Source organism: Bombus pascuorum, chromosome 12, assembly GCF_905332965.1.
Source record: "Bombus pascuorum chromosome 12, iyBomPasc1.1, whole genome shotgun sequence".
Lineage (NCBI taxonomy): Eukaryota > Metazoa > Arthropoda > Insecta > Hymenoptera > Apidae > Bombus > Bombus pascuorum.
This window is the reverse complement of record NC_083499.1, coordinates 2,525,992-2,542,782: the sequence shown is the minus strand read 5'-3', so window position 1 is coordinate 2,542,782 and position 16,791 is coordinate 2,525,992. Positions and strand designations below refer to the sequence as shown.

Sequence of the window (16,791 nt, the reverse complement as noted above, 5' to 3'; positions counted from 1 at the left end):
AAAATTGCTTTTCCTATTTTACAGTCCTCTGTTTGGTTATTGTACAATACTTTGAAATGCCTATAAATTATATCTTCTGGCGCCTATGTTAAGAGAATCTATTTTTTAGTTTTAAGTTAGTTTTAAGAGAATCCACTTTTATTTGTGAAATCGCTAATGTGTCTAACCAAATTCAAATCTTGAAATTTAATTTAAAAATTGAAATTCCATTCACACACCTCTAATGCGTGAACGTAATAATCCGGATAAATCAGAAATAATCCACTGATGGAATTATTCATATAATCTGCTTGCAAGTCCTGTATTATAGATTCCATTTTCTGGAAATTATATTTTTTATACGGATAGTAAAAATACTGTATAATATTACACTATTCAACGTCTCCTATAATTAACGTGTATGTCATAATCTATACTAACTCTACTAATTTCATACCTTTTCTATACTCGTATCTGTACCAATATATGCTCCGACATACACAACGCGCGTTATATATGAAACCTACAAATAATACAATGTTCTTAAATTGTTCTAGAATGTACAGATTCGAAAATTTGAATCGATGAGAGTAGATGGAGCTTCGGTATGAATTAGTATATTCAAACAACGAGAACACTAACTTATTTGTTCTTTGACAAAATGCATAACTGTACTGTTATCTTCATATTCTACGTAAATACACTAAAGGATTAATAATTAAATTAAGTCGGATCTTTACCTTACCAGCAGCACGGAGATTTTTCCTGATGACGTCCAACAAGCTCTTACGAACAGGTTCAGTTACACGTTTCATAGTGTATGGTGATTTAAATGAATTCTTTTAGCTGTTACTTATAACACAAAACAAAATTAAATAACTTTACGGATACTTTGAACATATACAACTATAAAACTGCTTTGAACCGTTAAAATTTCGCGCACGTACAAATCTCGCGACATAGCTACCAAACACTTCGAAGTCAATTGACGGATGTTCGTAACTACTACGTTAATTGTTCAACTATGTTTTAGTTACTTTTTTCAATACTTCTATTTTATTAAGAAATGTCGTTTAATTTAAATAATAAATTAATGAAATAAGGAATTTCTATGTATATAATTAATGTATGCTAGTGCAAGAGTATAATAATTTTTTAAATTTTAGCTTCTAATTTGACCAAGGTTGTCTTTCCGATTTATAAATTCAATATTATTTGAATTGAAGAGTTCATCGTATTTTAGTTTAGAGGAAAGTGAACTTCTTTATCTCTGTCGTGAATGTATTTTATTTTAATTAAATACGAACATGTCATGTGGTAATAAAAAGTAATGTTCGCTAAAATCAGTCAAAGTGTATATATACAAGTTTTATAACAGTGATACTTACGCATAATTAACTATTGCTGTTTATTACCATATCATTATAATGACGGTAAATACATGTCTGGAAATGTCTTAGTTTTATGAACTCTCCTTAAAATAAAAATATTATTCTCAAGTGCATAAAAGATAGCATATCATATTCTTTGAATTAATTTTTTAAATCATTAAACATAAGAATATAAAGTCATTTGTCTTCGCATTTTTTAATGTTACCAAAAATTGAATAACTGTGTTACTTTTTTGCCTTTGGATACTCTAAGATTGGAGGTGGAGGTGGTGTTGGTTCACTAGGATTTCCCAACCAAACAGATTTACTAAAACGACCTTTTATAACAGGTGCCTGCCATTTATTGCTGCACATAACTGTAACTGTAGGCTTCTCTGCAGTGACAGTTGCTATAGTTACTGCTCTGAAAGCGAAATAAAATTTATTTAAACATTAGTCATCAATATATAATTAAAATATACTATAAACAGAACATAAATCTTGATTAAAATAACAGTAAAAAACTTACTGTAAGGTAATCTACTATTACCAAAAACGTAAAGGAGTTATCAACAATTATTTTCCACTGAGAATTATTCGATACTCCAAGGTAGGTAAAAATAAAAAGGTGTATTGTAATATATTCAGCATTTATTAATGAAAAAAATACGTTACAAATTGAATGAAATATATGTCTTTTGTAAAATATTTTTCAAAGTGTACATATATAATAATTCAATATTTACAATAATTTTAATGCTGAGCAAAACTATATATATATGAGATTAACACACCTAAAATTTATCATTTAATGAATTTTGTTATATTACAAAATATAAAATACTCTCAATTAATAATCTCTTTAACGATATATTTCTTACTAATTCAAAATAGCAAGGTACCGCTCTTTTTGAAGTAGCAATTTGTTTCAAATGGATATGAATAGACAATAAAGTTATTTTAATAGTTATTATATATAAGATAGGATTTATTATAAATGTTTCTAGTGGAACATACACTTTATACTTATTTTATTCAACAAAAAGATACAAATTACTAAATCAATAGGGTAATGTACGATGCTATGAAATTATAATTAATAGAAATCTATTTAACTACTAAAAATAAAAGATGTATAATTTTGTTAAAAAACAAAAGATAATTCTCATGATAGAAATACAAATTCACTATTTCTCACAAAATGTGTGCACATTGTACGAAATAATAAACATGAAACGACTAAGTACGTTAAAAAATAAATCATTTTCTCTAATGCCAAGGCACTTGGTTTGGATGACTGATGGAACCCAATTTGTAGTACCTTGTTGTAGAAGATGTTTGTTGTATTCCTGTTGAATGATTGGGTGGTGTTGCCGCTGTAGAAGTTTCAGCACTTTGAGCAGAGGTGCCATCACCTTTCAACACAGCAACACATTTCCAATTATTAATATAATTATCTTTCCATAATCGAACGCAACCATCATCTCCCGAACTTGCTAGAATAGTTCCCATAATGTTCCAACACACTCGCCATACAGTAAAATCATGATCAGAGAATTGTGCTGCTACATTAATTTCAAAACGTGATGAACCACTTTGTGCATTATCCCTATATTAATAACATCTTCATGTAGTTTCTTATACACTTCATGTTTGTACGAATTTTAAAACTTATACTCACACCATAGGTTTTAATATAATTATTTGCACATCTTTTGATGCAATAGCTAATGTGTGAAAACTTCTACCTAAATTTGGAGCAAATGCTATATCATGAATAGGATCTATAATATTTAATGTTTGAGTTTTTGTCCATCTTCTACTACTTTCAGAATATTCATATATAAAAACTTTTCCCTCGGATGATGGATTTGGATCATCACTTCCAACTGCTATCATTGGATGATGTAACCTAATGTGAAATAATGGAATATTTGACACCTATATCTATAACACATATTATAGGAATTCAGTAGCAATTTATTATACCTTGAGAGAGATGGGTTCCATGAAAGACAACTGCATTGAAGTTTACAACTAATATCATGTTGTAGAGTCCATTGACTTAGATTCATAACATCAGGTGCTTCATATATCCTAATTACACCATCTTCACTACACGTAGCTAACAAAAGTCCTAAAGTTTTAGGTGCAAATTTCACATCTGTAACAGACTTTCTGGAATCTACTAAGTTCGTTCTCCTAACCCAATGTCTCATGCCACGTTCTCCTGGTCCTGATCCTTCTCCAACTAAGTAAAATTAATAACATAGTTATTTGTTTATTAATTAATCGCAAAAATAATAGTTCTACCTATCTCTTCCCATACAGCTGCTGTCCTATCAAAAGAGCATGTTGCTAGAACTTGACCAAACTCTGGATGTGCCCATGTTACTTTCCACACAGACCCACTATGTGCTTTCCAAGATGCAGATAAATGCCAATTTCCATGTTCGTCTTCATCCCAGACCTGTACAAATTTCATAATCCTCATATATGACTATGATAACGTTGCATGTATGAATACAAACGACAAAAATATAAATCTCACTTTCACATATTGATCACTAGAACATGTTGCCATTCGTTGTCCATAAAAATCATAAGCAATATCATGAATCAAGTCTTTATGTTCCGCATTGATACTGTGTGCTTCGAACATCTTTGATGCGTTTTAGTATTACAGAATAAAATAGTATCCAATAAATATTTATGCGTGCATCGATACACGTAGAGGTTAGGAGGTAAAAACTTGGGAAACTTTCCTATAAAAAGAGTCCACTGTCAAAATATCGGAAAACTAAATTCTTATAATTCAATATTTTATAAACATCAAAATTATATAAACATTATAATTCCAATTCACTAATTTTTTTTACAATATTTATTTAGCGTGTTTGAATTAGGAAGGAGAAAAATACTGTACAATACAAGTAATATTACTAACATTCTTTACAACTACTTTAAGCACATAAAGAAAAAGTACATTAAAAATTTTTGTAATAGTATGATTAATGCTAAATCAATCGAAAACCTTTTCTCTTATTTCTTAAGCTTTGCGTTTTCGGTATATTATTTGAATGAATTTCAATGAACCGGTGCACAAAAGCACACTCACTAGTATAGTGAATCAACATATTGTCTTTTGTCGTGTATATTGTTAATGTATTTAAAAATACTTAAAAATTGACTAAGTATATTTGCTACGCTAATGAAACATAACAACATATCATAATAATTGTAAATATATTCTAGAAAAAATTAGAATAATCGCGCGCTCACGTTTTATCAGAGAGGAGATTTCCTTTTTGGTATTATATTGCTAGTTATATTTAGTTCTCACTAGTAATATCTGGTAATATTAATTTAAAATATATATAAAATATAATACATACTAATAATATGTATTTATCAATCCATTTTTCAAACACAATTTTATAATATTTTGTTATTTTATAGTTTTATCTCATAGATATTGACAAGCAAGTCTTTCAGAAAATTCTGTTACAGGTAAAGAGATTCATGACTACACTCTGTGATACATAATCATCGAGTTGTAGAGTATAACGTGTCAAACCACGTATGTCATTTAAATATATTGAACTGTGTATTATAAAATAATTTTTCAAGGTAATTATTTATTAATTTGTCCTTTAAGTATATTTTTTATTTAATTTTAAACATTTTTGTTATTAAATCAAAGATATAGACCGGTAAGAGTTAATCTCATAACCTTTCAGATGATCACAGATGTACAGTTGGCTGTATTCTGCAACATTCTTGGAGCAACATTATTTTGCTTAGTATTTCTCTTTCACTACGTATATGCTAATTATTCGAAATAAAGGAGTAATATGTTGCTGAACATAACCTTAATCCGCTTCATCAAACACTAATGCATATATTGATACATTATGTATTGTTTTTAATATTGATAAATATGGTTACTTAAAGTAAATGATATCATGGTGGTAAATATATTGTTTATAAAATAAATTTTTATTTTCTTCATTCCTTGCATAAATAGCATGTAAAACATATATTAATTGTAAAATAAACATTAATGGGTATATAATCAATAAAATATGTGTAATATAATCAGTAACTATGATAATATATTTTTTTCTTTTTTTATCATAAATGTATAACCTCAGCTGTACTTCGGTTTAGAGAACATAAAATTATTGACTTCTTTTATACATTATGATAGTTTTCGACATGTGGAATCCAAAAATGCAAGTCTTAACTTTAGGACTCCAGTGGTTCAAGAATTATGTTCTTTTTTTTTTTATTTTATTTTGGTTTTTACAATTTGTCCTGAAGGACATTTGATAAAGTGTTATATCTTATTGGTAAATAAAAAAATAAAATAAAATAAATATAGCATGTGGGTGGCTACCCCCAGCGATGCCAGCTTCGTGTTTTCTAAGTTATATCTTTTATGAAAGAATTATGTGTATATAAAATCGAGTGTTTTTAACGTACTTTTAGCGTATGTGTTACTTTGACACTATGTTGGCTTCTATGCATGATTGGTCCAATAACTGGAGTCGCTGTATGCATACAAATGAACGTGAGTGCATTTGCAGCGGGATTTTGAATCGTGAGCCGTGAGTATTGGATTAAGTTTGGGCAGGTTTAGGTTATGCTCCACTCTTCTGCAGCCGTTACGCTAGTATAAGCTAATATTCGACGAAAGACAATACTCATCTGTACCCGTAATACGGATTAATCAGATAATGGATAGAAGTAATATAGCGTCATGTTAACCTATAAAATACGCTAAAAACACTCAATTTTACGTACAGATAACTCTTGAACCGCTTGATTTCTAAAGTTAAGACTTACATTTTTGGATCCTACGCATCGAAAACTATCAAATAACGAAAAAGATCAATAATTTTATATTCCCTAAACCGAAGTTAAACCGTAACTTCTAACTAAATAAAATTTTCATTCACTCAAATAAAGTAAACAATAGATGTAAGATATAGGAATATATGTGAATATGTATACATGTAGACTAGTTCCTATCTTCAGACTGTTTCAAGATGATGAAGTTGGTAACTTGCAGCTTACAGCTTGCAGCTCATAATTGTACATAGTCAATCCATGTACATATTATGTCTTTTGCATACATAGCTGCGTATAGAAAATTCACAATATAGTTTTGGACATTTAACGTGTAAATTAAGAAAAGTTAAACAACAATGACTGACGATTCCAATGGAGAATCCACATTCGAATTTGTCGAAAGAAGGACAGATGAATCGTCTACATCTGGAGAAATTGTAAAAACAGGTAAGAATGAAAGGCAAAACATAAACACCTGCGTATCTGTCAAATTCCTTCGCAAGTAAAAAGATATATATTCATTCTAATTGGCTGCTAGTTTTCCGTGTAGTGCAAAAGATTTTAGGAGAAAACTATAAAAAATTAATTCTTGAGAAATATAACAAACATAAAAATATTATAACATAAAATGAATATAATTATGTATCTTATGGTAAAACATTCTATAATATATTATTTAAACGAACAATAAATTTTATTTGGTAAATAGGACAAAAATAACTTATTACTTGATGAAGGTTTTTTTATTTATTTAGATACACTAATATATCAGGACAATGTGTCATTTATATAAATAATATAAATAATGTAATTTCCAGATTCTTTTAGCAGTTTGTCTTCATCAACATCTTTATTAATGCCATTAGGTGTGTCAACATCTACAGGAAATTTGTTATCAAATGTACCACCACCTAGTGCACTGCCTATTTTTATTTCAAACCCTGGAACACTGTTATCAGAAAGGCCTAATAATTTAGAATCATCTTCACAAAAGAAACTTCATGAACAGGAACCTAATAAATCAATGTTAAATACTGTTATTCAATCTAAACCATTACAGCAAGAAACACATCAAGTAATTACAACTCCTATTGTTACTCCGTCCATACAAAATGTACAAACTACAGTGCCATCAGAAAATATAATCCAGGATTCAGGAATGGTTGGAGGTGGTCTACTATCATGGGTTAAAGAAACAGTAGTAAATAGTAATGTATTAAGCAAAGTTGCAGAAAAAGCAAAGAACAGCGTTAATACTATGATCACAACATTAGATCCTCAGATGCGTGAGTTCATTTGTAAGTAAGAAAGCTACTAATCCTGACATGCAAGTAAAAGCAATCTAATCCTTTTCTATTTTGTAAATTTCTTGATCATTTCTCCTTGCTTGAGTGTTTTGTCAATTTCCTATCTAAATGTATGTCATTGTATCTATTAGATTATATTATTGCATCATATCTGAAAGGAACATATATATGTGCTGTGTTATTTTTGGATGATCTAAAAACCAAACTTAATTTAGTGAACTGTGCTGTGTGCTGTTTATCTGTCATTTACAAAATATTTTTCCTCCTTATTTTTCATTTATTAAGTAGCTGAAATTATAACATTTGTATATGTGAAATAGTGTTCCAAATCACACATAAAATAGAGTGATTGTACAATTTGCATTACAAATTAAGTGATAATTTAAAATAGTAATTAAAGTAACTTTATAAGTAAAATTTTCATTAACATATGCCTATGCACAGTGTTATGAAGAAGTAATTATTGAAAACAACTTGTAATAATACAAAGAAGTACATTCTATTTCATTGTGTTTTAATAAAATGGCAATTAAAATTTGAGGAACAATATATAGATTCCACACTATTTATATGTGAATGTAAATAGCAACATTGTGACTGTGCAACATGTTAGTTCATTTACAAACATATATGCAGGCTCTGTGGAAAATATACTTTTCAGATTCTGGTGGTGATATGGAGATTGTAGTTGCATCAGACAAAGATGTTAAAATAAGTTCTGTTCGTCAGGCTTTCCAAACAGTTTTCGGGAAGGCAACAGTAACGTGAGTAATAATATGAATTGTATTCATTTAATTCTATACTGCTATATTTTCATCAAAAGAGTTGATTATTTTGTAGTGGTATATCAGTGGAAAGTTCAGCTGTAGCTGCTCAACCAGTTGGTTTTGCTGCTGGTGTGAAAGGAGCAGAAGAAAGAATTAATTCTGCTCGAAATATTCCGACTCTTCCAAAAGATATACCTATAATTGCAGTAGAAAATTTTCTGTTAGAAGTTGGTGAAGATAAATGGTATGATTTAGGGGTGATACTTCTTAATGATCCGAAACGTAATGTGAATTTGCAAACGTTCACTCAAATGACTCCAGTGCCAAGTCAAATAGTAACAATGGCACAAGAAGCCACACCTGAAGATTATCCTCTTAAATGGTCTGGATTATCAGTTACTGTTGGTAGTTTAATGGCAAACAGTTTACAGGTTGGTATAAATAAAGTAAGCAGGGTAATTGTATAATTACAATTCTAAAAAAGTAATATATCTTTGAAGGTTTCTCACAATGAATGGCATCATGCACTTACAGGAATTTCCAGAAGAGACATTATACTTTTAGCAGCTCAATCACTAGCTGGCATCTACAAAAACACAATTAATCCCATCTAAATTTTTATGAAAAATACATCGATGCAATTTATCAATGAATTGCGTTTTTGTAAATGCAACCATAATGATTTATAGAGTAACTTGAATCAATTATCAAAATTTATTTCTTAGACTTACTTTTTACGAGTAGCTAACATTTCATCACATTGTTGAAACAAAGATCCAATTCAATTAACGTGACATACTTATTAAATTAGTATTTATAAATTAAGAAAATGTATTTTAATTATATGTGGTAATATGTACAAAAAATTAATGGAATGAAGTCGAAATATATCAAAAAAATAGGTTTGGTATGTTGAATGTGATTATTTCATCGCATATGAATTATTAATATTAGATGTATTGACACTATAGTATATTTTATTAAAATAAAATCATAATTTATACACTATTTGAACATAACTTCTTTTTTACTTGTCCTAATTCTATCAGATTTTGGAATGGTTGGGTATTTTTAACAAAGACAATAAAAACACTTCCTCTCGTAATTTCACTTTTAATTTCTTGATGCATTTCATTTCAATGAGTACATTGCTATTGTAGATTTTTTGTTATTAATAACTTCGAAATTCGTCCAATCGTTTGAAAATATCAACAAAAAATTAAAACTAATTGTGATAAAAAAGCAATGTAAAAAATTACAATCTTTTGTTTTCATTTGTTTTGTGAAATTGGCAATAAGTTACCACCACAATAAAAATAATTGAATTCTTATCTGATGCTGATATGCTAAAAACATAAAGCCACCGGGATCTTGATAACGTGTGGCATGCTTAATTAAATAAATGTATAAAATATTTCTCCTTGCGCCAACATGCGTACTTTCCATCATAATTACAATTTATTGTTTTTTTTCATATTTATAATCATGTATTTCTCATGTTTCTTTGCGCAAAACAAAGTTCATAATAAACCGATGTAGATTGTATACGGTCCGAGCAATATTAATTGAATTACAATATTTAAATAGATATTTAAATATGGTGTGCGAATCTATGGTTACAATTTGTCAAGGTATGCATTCAAATCTGGGAGACCTTCCTTCAATCCTTTTCTTTTACGTGTTTCCTGTAAGAACAAAAATTATTACACTTAATAATAGTCAAATGTATCGCGTATCACAAAAGGAAGATATCAATTTGTATGTTTCCCTATTCAGGTATACGTGAATATGTCACTAGAATACCAAAACAAAAAAACAATTTCTTTTCCACGAGATTAAAAATGGCAATGTATTGACATTTACTCATTACCATCAGTTATGACCGTGGGTAGTTATAAAAATTTCAGAACAGATAAATTACCTGCACAACTTGATAAGGTCTAGAATTAGGTTCCATTGGATCACCGGGCAAGATCTGCCAATGATCGAATACACATTGAGGGAAAGCTTGTCCGCCGGTGTTAGAACGCAAGTCGGCAGTAAAACCAAAGGACTCATTAACTGGAAGATATGCTTTAACTACAAACATAGGAGTACCAGCAATTTGTTGTTCCTCAAATACGTGACCTCTTCTTCGGTTAAGCACACCATAGATACCACCGACAGCTGTTTCGGGGCACTATGACAATTTTATTACATTAGAATACAAAAATTTAACATAGTAGTTATAAATTCTTCAATAAATCATAAAACTAAATTTACCTGAATTTCACATAAATAAACTGGTTCCATAAGTCGAGGAGAGGCAGTGAGAAGACAAGCATAAAGGCAACGTCTTGTGGTAGGAATAATTTGACCACCACCTCTATGAATAGCGTCAGCATGTAACGTTACATCGTGAATGTTGAAACGCACACCTCTCAAGTTTTCTTCCGAAAGAACACCCTGTGAAATGAATATAAATAAACTATTTCTGAATATCTTTCTCATTAATCTGATATTATACCTCTTTCGTGGCCCATTGGAATCCAGCAACAACAGAATCCTTGATTTCGTTAAGATACTGTACTCCTTTCGTACAATCTACAAGAATGTTGGGTCCAGTTCCATCAGGTCCAAAGCACCAAATCTTCCTAGCTTCGGTTACATCGTAATCATACTTCTCGTTCAAATAACGTGCACGTACTTTGAAGTCATCCCTTGGATTAACTTCACCCTATAAGATTATAAACATTAAATAGAAACAAAACAAGAATATCAATTATAAATTTTTATAGAATGGAAACATACACTATCGATATCTTCAGCGAGACCATCAGGCATAGGACACGCCATCATGAATAACCGATTATGCTTATTAGGTGATTTTGAAAGACACATCTGATTCGATTGTTCCGAAATTGTTTCCCTGTAAGAAACAACGGGATCCGATTTCTTAATGGGTATACAGGCATGATCTTCTTCCAAATCCTTTAAACAAATTTCAAGGTGAAGTTCTCCAGCACCAGCAATAATGTGTTCTCCTGATTCTTCGATAATACATTGTACCATAGGATCTGATTTCGCCAAACGTTTAAGACCTGAATACGAATTATTTTGTTAAAAAATAGTAACACTTTTATTAAATGAAATTTAGATGACGATCACTTTCAGATTTTCAATTACAATCACGGTTTATCATAACCCAATGCTCAAAATAAGGTTTCATCCTTATTTAGACATTAAATTATAGCAAATTATATTAAATCAATAAATAAATATACCTTCAACTAATTTAGGTAAATCTGCTGGATTTTTAGGTTCAACAGCAACACGGACGACAGGTGAAACCGAAAATTTCATAACTTTCATATTGTGTGCATCCTTATACGTGGTAATGGTACCAGTCTTCACTAAGAATTGATCAACACCAACAAGTCCACAAATATTACCTGTTTTGAATGATAAAAATAATCTGTTGTAATTACATTTTTATACGAAACAACATTTTAATATTATCAATGTAAGCGTCAGTTGGCCGTTCTATTGTCATTCAGAAAAGGTCAGAACAGGTCTGTGAACAATCATCATTGTACTATTATTTGAAAAGATTTGAAACCAAATGAAGGATTTACTGACCAGAAGGCACATCTTCAATCGCCTCAACGTAACGTCCCATCATCAAAATTGTACGCTGGATAGCTTTCTCATAAAGATCTTCTTTTTTACCCGGTTGGAAATTAGGTCCCATAATACGTGCTTTCATTCCAGTGCTTACTTTCCCAGAGAATACACGACCAAAAGCATAGAAACGACCTTTGTCGGAGGTCGGTACCATTTTCGAAACATACATCATAAGTGGTCCATTCGGATCGCAGTTCTGTAAAATAAGATTTCAATTAGATATGAAATTAACAAGTTCACTTTAAAGCTGAATTAAAAATTGAACTATACATATATCGATCAGCTACTACTCATATCTACCATATATAAGTCAGAACAGGTCTGTGAGTATTTCATCATATATAATAAAACTAATTAATATTTTTTGTCTTAAAATTATATTTATACATACCTTAATACCAATTGCAGCCTCGTCATCAAGCGGACCTTCATACAACATTTCCATACGATATTTCTGCGCGGTAACAGGGGATGGCAAATGAATAGCAATCATCTGAAGCAAAGCTTCTCCAGCTGGTAACCATGTTCTCATGACAACCTAAAACGGATTATTATGCTGATATATAATCACTCATAATATTTATTGATTAGTTAATTAAAACTAAAGTATTATCAGAATAAAATATTATCGGTCAAAGAAATTCTGTAGAGATGTCAGAAAAGTTTTTTTTTTAGAAGTCATCATAAATATTTCCAAAACATTGAAATGAATTAAAATGAAAAGTTTAATATAGTAAAAGTTACCTTAAGAAGAGCTTTACCATCCTTATCTTTATCTTCCGGTTTTAAAACAATTCCTAATTTTTGCAGCAGGTTGTCCGCTTCATCTTTTTTGTAATTCATTATACTATCAAATACCTGTTAATTTTGTATTGTTATTAGTAAAAAAAAAATTAATATTTATTTATTATAAATAGTTGATTAACATACCTTATAAATTGGATCTAAGACGTACATGCAAAAGGATCGTTTATTGTCTGTTTCCTTCTGCTTGCTCCACTTCTTAGTTTTGGGGTTAAAGAAAGATTCTCCCCATAATCTATTCATAAGTTTTACAACGTCAATTTTGAATTTCTCAGCATACATTTCAGAAAATTGTTTTAATGTAAACGCCCAACCATGAAGACCAGAACCAAAACCGACTGAACCTTTACTAGGATCTACCTATTTGCAACAAACATAATTAATAAGAATATTAATATAAAAGTAAGGAACAATGTTACATAAAAATAAAATTAATTCATCTACTTACTCTAACTTCACCCATAGGACCATCATCATCCGAATATGTTGCAATAATAACGTTAACGTTTTCAACAATACGCTGGAAAGTTTGATAAAGATCTTCACTGTCAAGCTGAAGTTCTAAAAGTGCTCTGTCCATTTTGTTCATGAACAATACTGGCTTTATACGTTCAGCAATAGCTTGACGAAGTACAGTTTCCGTTTGCACACAGACACCTTGACAAAGTATTAAAAAATTATGATTTTCACGAAACTATAAAAAGAAAACAAAATTCTTTCAAGTAAAATTGTAGCAATTGTGTCGTAGCGTGCTAGTCTCGGACATAAGGATAGAGGTCCACTAACAGCGTTTAAACACAGCTGCTATATCATTTTAATCTTCTTCCATTGATGCACCATCAACACTGTCCATGTGCATCAGTCAGTGTAACCAACTGATATACTACAGAGTAACGCTTTTTGTGCTGGAAGGGGTATTAGTTTAATTCAAATTACATCATTTAAAGTACATACCAGATACACAATCAACAACCACAAGAGCTCCATCAGTTACTCGAAGAGCAGCAGTTACTTCACTGGAGAAATCAACATGGCCAGGTGAATCAATAAGGTTAATTAAGAAACCTTTTTCATCCTTGTCACGTTGATCAGGGTTTGTAATGAAAACTAAGTCTTTCTCTTCAAGTGCAAAGAACATAGAAATAGCTCTACAATTAAAAATATTACTTGTAGGTAGGCAGTTAAGAACACCAACTGATAAGATTAAACTTACGTGGATTTAATTGTAATACATCGTTCCTGCTCATCCTTGCGAGTATCTGTAAATCTGGTTTCACCAGCTTTAGCACCAGCAATAATACCGGCCTTAGACACAAGGGAGTCAGTCAAAGTTGACTTTCCATGATCAACATGCGCAATGACAGACATATTTCTGATGTTTTTCTTTTTGTCCATCATAGCACGTATCTCATCTACCGTGAAGTTCACCTGTAACAAATAAAAAACTTTTTAATACTAAATATATAGGTTTAACATGATTATAACTGATTACAGTTAATGAAACTGATTACAACATACTGATTAAAATTTTCTTAATCTAAAATGACATTCTACAAATCATTTTTTAATTTTATGCTATCAAATATATTATTTTTTTAATATGTTCTCAATATTTTCCTAAAATATGGAATATAAAGTTTGAAAAACAATTTTATCTCAGATAAAGGAAAAGATAAAATGATTTTCATACTGACCATATTGAAATCAAAGCTTCATAAATCTTCACAAATATGATCAATATTACTTAGAATAGAGAGAATTATATTCCTGTATGAATACTTTTTTTTTGTTATAGCTTGACCCTAAAGTGTCACAACTTCTTCATTTTCTATATACAGTGTGCAAGGTATTCGACGTGTTTTTTTGTGCAATGATGTTCGTTTGGATTGTTCCCGCAAAGTTTCCAATTCACCAAAAACCGTCGAGAACATTTTCTTCAAGACTCACGATGTTTCGAGAGCATGCTGCGATTTGTAACAAGAGACTACAAAACTCCATGACACGTTGTCTCTTGAACAAGAGACGAAACATATTTGAACTTCGAACATAGGGTAACTTTGAAGCATTGTGTCGGAAAATTTTTCAGGAATATTTCGCCAGAATTTTTGCTGAACCTTCAGAGATTTTAATCTTGGCATATCCATCGCGAGCCTCAAAATTTATCTTCAAAGGGAGTTGCGCAATCCCAAGTAATCCGCCAGTTTTCAATTTTTCCAAACCCAGGTGACACTCGGTCTTCAAAAATATTCATACCTCTGCACTCCACACATCGTACAGATTTACAAGTTCGTATTACTTTGGAAAGATTATACTTACCATTTTGGATGTAGTCCGATTTCCGTTGGCCTTAACAGAAATATACGTGCACCAACAATGGCGGACTCCCTAGGAAAGAACAGGAGTTCTGTGAAAGGAACGAACGTTTCATACACGATAGAGGGCGTTCCTTGTCACGCGTATTTCGTGTTATGTACAGGGCCAATTGGAATTTTGTAATCCCTACCACGTGGCTTAATTTGCGCGCGCAGGTTACAACCGATTGTAGATGAATTTAAAATGCAATCCGTTAATCTGTAGTAGTATAACAGCTATTATTGTGCTCAGTGCTGCCATCTAATAATTTAAATTAAAATTGAAACAAAAAAAAGATTGATAATGAAACGAATGTTCTTCTAATTTGTTTTTTTTTCTTCGTTTGTTGTAAAGATTATTGAAGTAAAATTGTTTTATTTAGTGTTAATAAAATTTTCGTATGAAGAGAGAAGGACAGGGAGAAAAAGAAAGAAAACAATTCAAAGATTACGAAAGAAACATCGCTTAGATATGAATACGTTTATCATTGAATATTATTTTCTTATTCTATCTTAGATGAAATATTTATATAAAATACTGCATTGGTTCAACAATAAAAATTATATAATCTATTGTATTAGACATAGACGAGTGCACAAAAGACATATAATTACGTACATATTAAGAAAATAGTAACGATTGTGCGTTTTCTTGTAAAATGATTACTCTTAGAAACATTAATTTCGGTACAGTGTACATTACATCGTATATATTACATAATATGATCTACTCTTATAAAGAATAAATACACCGCATTTCTATTATTAACCTCTTTGCTCTATCTATATTTTTATGCCATTAGATACTTATATCGATTTAAAAACTATATATAAAATTTATGTGCAGTCTATCAAAATGTAATACTTTAAAAAAAAAAGGGAAAAACATAAATAATAAAATCAATGTTAATTATTCTTCAATGTATGCGTGCATTTGTTTCCTACGATGTATTAAATCCTTACTATTTTTCAAACAACAAAAACACATTTTTATTGACAGTTAAAAATAATTAGAAGATCGCTTATTACAACTTCATTAATTAATAAAAACATCCCAATTGCACTTATTCAAATATCGATAAAATTATTCTAAAAATAAAGTTATAGTCGTAAATCTTCTAATTTTTTACGCCGACTAGAAGCTAGAAGTTAGGTTGGACAAATTTTTGGAAATGGAAATTGAAGTGGCTTGGAAGTATCGAGAAAGTTTGCAATTAGAAAACTTATGAAGATATCTTAGATCACAGAAACCTTTCGACATCAGTTGGAACCATAGTTTATACTTTGGAGAATAGATGGCAGCAATCTTTTAAAATCGGTAAGTTCGAGTTATATTTTAGAAGGCATTTTTCTATCGTTTTCATCAAACATGGAGAAACGCGAGCCAGTGTGCTCCACAAACTAGGAATTAAAGCGAATCGGAAGCGACGAGAAGATAGGCTCTCGCACGATCTACTCTCTTGGTGCTATGATCTCGTTACGCGATACCCTCAGCTGTTAACATCCCCACCGCGTGTACAGCCCTTCGTCAGTCTCCGATTGGGTATCGTGTATAAAAACATACGGTGGAGTCGCGCGTTTCTCGTTGTGCACGTGAATCAGCACGTGGCCAAAGGCGATGGCCATGGTAATAGGTTTTTCAGAAACTTGTCAATGGCTATCAGATTTTCTAACGAAAATTGTACCACGATAAATG

General features: G+C 30.6%; 4 protein-coding genes across 8 annotated transcripts; 2 read left to right on the top strand and 2 right to left on the bottom strand.

Annotated features, from left to right (window-relative positions):
• Positions 1-1,370: 1,370 nt before the first annotated feature.
• LOC132912607 (nucleoporin SEH1) lies at positions 1,371-4,702 on the bottom strand. 3 transcript variants are annotated; one of them, XM_060970155.1, is made up of 7 exons: positions 4,632-4,702; positions 3,901-4,114; positions 3,663-3,819; positions 3,339-3,600; positions 3,031-3,261; positions 2,671-2,958; positions 1,371-1,773 (listed from the first exon to the last, which is right to left on the bottom strand). In XM_060970155.1, exons 2-7 carry the CDS (start codon positions 4,009-4,011, stop codon positions 1,596-1,598), a joined length of 1,227 nt encoding a protein of 408 aa, XP_060826138.1. In that variant the 5' UTR covers positions 4,012-4,114; positions 4,632-4,702; the 3' UTR covers positions 1,371-1,595. The 3 variants fall into 3 exon arrangements, with proteins under 3 accessions (XP_060826138.1, XP_060826136.1, XP_060826139.1); XM_060970153.1 differs by lacking the exon at positions 4,632-4,702 and adding an exon at positions 4,297-4,602; XM_060970156.1 differs by lacking the exons at positions 1,371-1,773; positions 4,632-4,702 and adding an exon at positions 4,297-4,600 and having other exon boundaries at positions 2,364-2,958.
• Positions 4,703-5,089: 387 nt separating this feature from the next.
• On the top strand, positions 5,090-5,345 carry LOC132912609 (dolichyl-diphosphooligosaccharide--protein glycosyltransferase subunit 4). Its single transcript, XM_060970160.1, has one exon. The coding sequence runs from the start codon at positions 5,090-5,092 to the stop codon at positions 5,192-5,194; it is 105 nt and encodes a 34-aa protein (XP_060826143.1). The 3' UTR covers positions 5,195-5,345.
• Positions 5,346-6,376: 1,031 nt separating this feature from the next.
• LOC132912608 (protein PRRC1-B-like) lies at positions 6,377-9,187 on the top strand. 3 transcript variants are annotated; one of them, XM_060970159.1, is made up of 5 exons: positions 6,377-6,650; positions 7,070-7,501; positions 8,172-8,274; positions 8,351-8,708; positions 8,778-9,187. In XM_060970159.1, the coding sequence occupies exons 1-5, from the start codon at positions 6,560-6,562 to the stop codon at positions 8,889-8,891; spliced, it is 1,098 nt and encodes a 365-aa protein (XP_060826142.1). In that variant the 5' UTR covers positions 6,377-6,559; the 3' UTR covers positions 8,892-9,187. The 3 variants fall into 3 exon arrangements, with proteins under 3 accessions (XP_060826142.1, XP_060826141.1, XP_060826140.1); XM_060970158.1 differs by having other exon boundaries at positions 6,380-6,650; positions 7,022-7,489; XM_060970157.1 differs by having other exon boundaries at positions 6,386-6,650; positions 7,022-7,501.
• Positions 9,188-9,370: 183 nt separating this feature from the next.
• On the bottom strand, positions 9,371-15,210 carry LOC132912606 (translation elongation factor 2). Its single transcript, XM_060970152.1, has 14 exons — positions 15,061-15,210; positions 13,958-14,172; positions 13,699-13,892; positions 13,193-13,401; positions 12,871-13,104; positions 12,685-12,798; positions 12,332-12,478; positions 11,896-12,136; positions 11,541-11,708; positions 11,068-11,357; positions 10,784-10,993; positions 10,540-10,722; positions 10,199-10,456; positions 9,371-9,962 (listed from the first exon to the last, which is right to left on the bottom strand). The coding sequence occupies exons 1-14, from the start codon at positions 15,061-15,063 to the stop codon at positions 9,894-9,896; spliced, it is 2,535 nt and encodes an 844-aa protein (XP_060826135.1). The 5' UTR covers positions 15,064-15,210; the 3' UTR covers positions 9,371-9,893.
• Positions 15,211-16,791: the final 1,581 nt, after the last annotated feature.

Excerpts from the sequence above, each read along its gene's own strand:
- LOC132912609 (XM_060970160.1), top strand. The coding sequence starts at position 5,090 with ATGATCACAGATGTACAGTTGGCTGTATTCTGCAACATTCTTGGAGCA.
- LOC132912608 (XM_060970157.1), top strand. The coding sequence starts at position 6,560 with ATGACTGACGATTCCAATGGAGAATCCACATTCGAATTTGTCGAAAGA. Across the intron at positions 7,502-8,171 it reads TCAGATGCGTGAGTTCATTT|ATTCTGGTGGTGATATGGAG; the intron begins GTAAGTAAGAAA and ends TATACTTTTCAG. Across the intron at positions 8,709-8,777 it reads TAATGGCAAACAGTTTACAG|GTTTCTCACAATGAATGGCA; the intron begins GTTGGTATAAAT and ends ATATCTTTGAAG.
- LOC132912606 (XM_060970152.1), bottom strand. Across the intron at positions 12,799-12,870 it reads TCTTAGATCCAATTTATAAG|GTATTTGATAGTATAATGAA; the intron begins GTATGTTAATCA and ends CAAAATTAACAG. Across the intron at positions 12,479-12,684 it reads ATGGTAAAGCTCTTCTTAAG|GTTGTCATGAGAACATGGTT; the intron begins GTAACTTTTACT and ends AATCCGTTTTAG.
- LOC132912607 (XM_060970155.1), bottom strand. The coding sequence starts at position 4,011 with ATGTTCGAAGCACACAGTATCAATGCGGAACATAAAGACTTGATTCAT. Across the intron at positions 3,601-3,662 it reads AGCTGTATGGGAAGAGATAG|TTGGAGAAGGATCAGGACCA; the intron begins GTAGAACTATTA and ends AATTTTACTTAG. Across the intron at positions 3,262-3,338 it reads TGGAACCCATCTCTCTCAAG|GTTACATCATCCAATGATAG; the intron begins GTATAATAAATT and ends ATTTCACATTAG.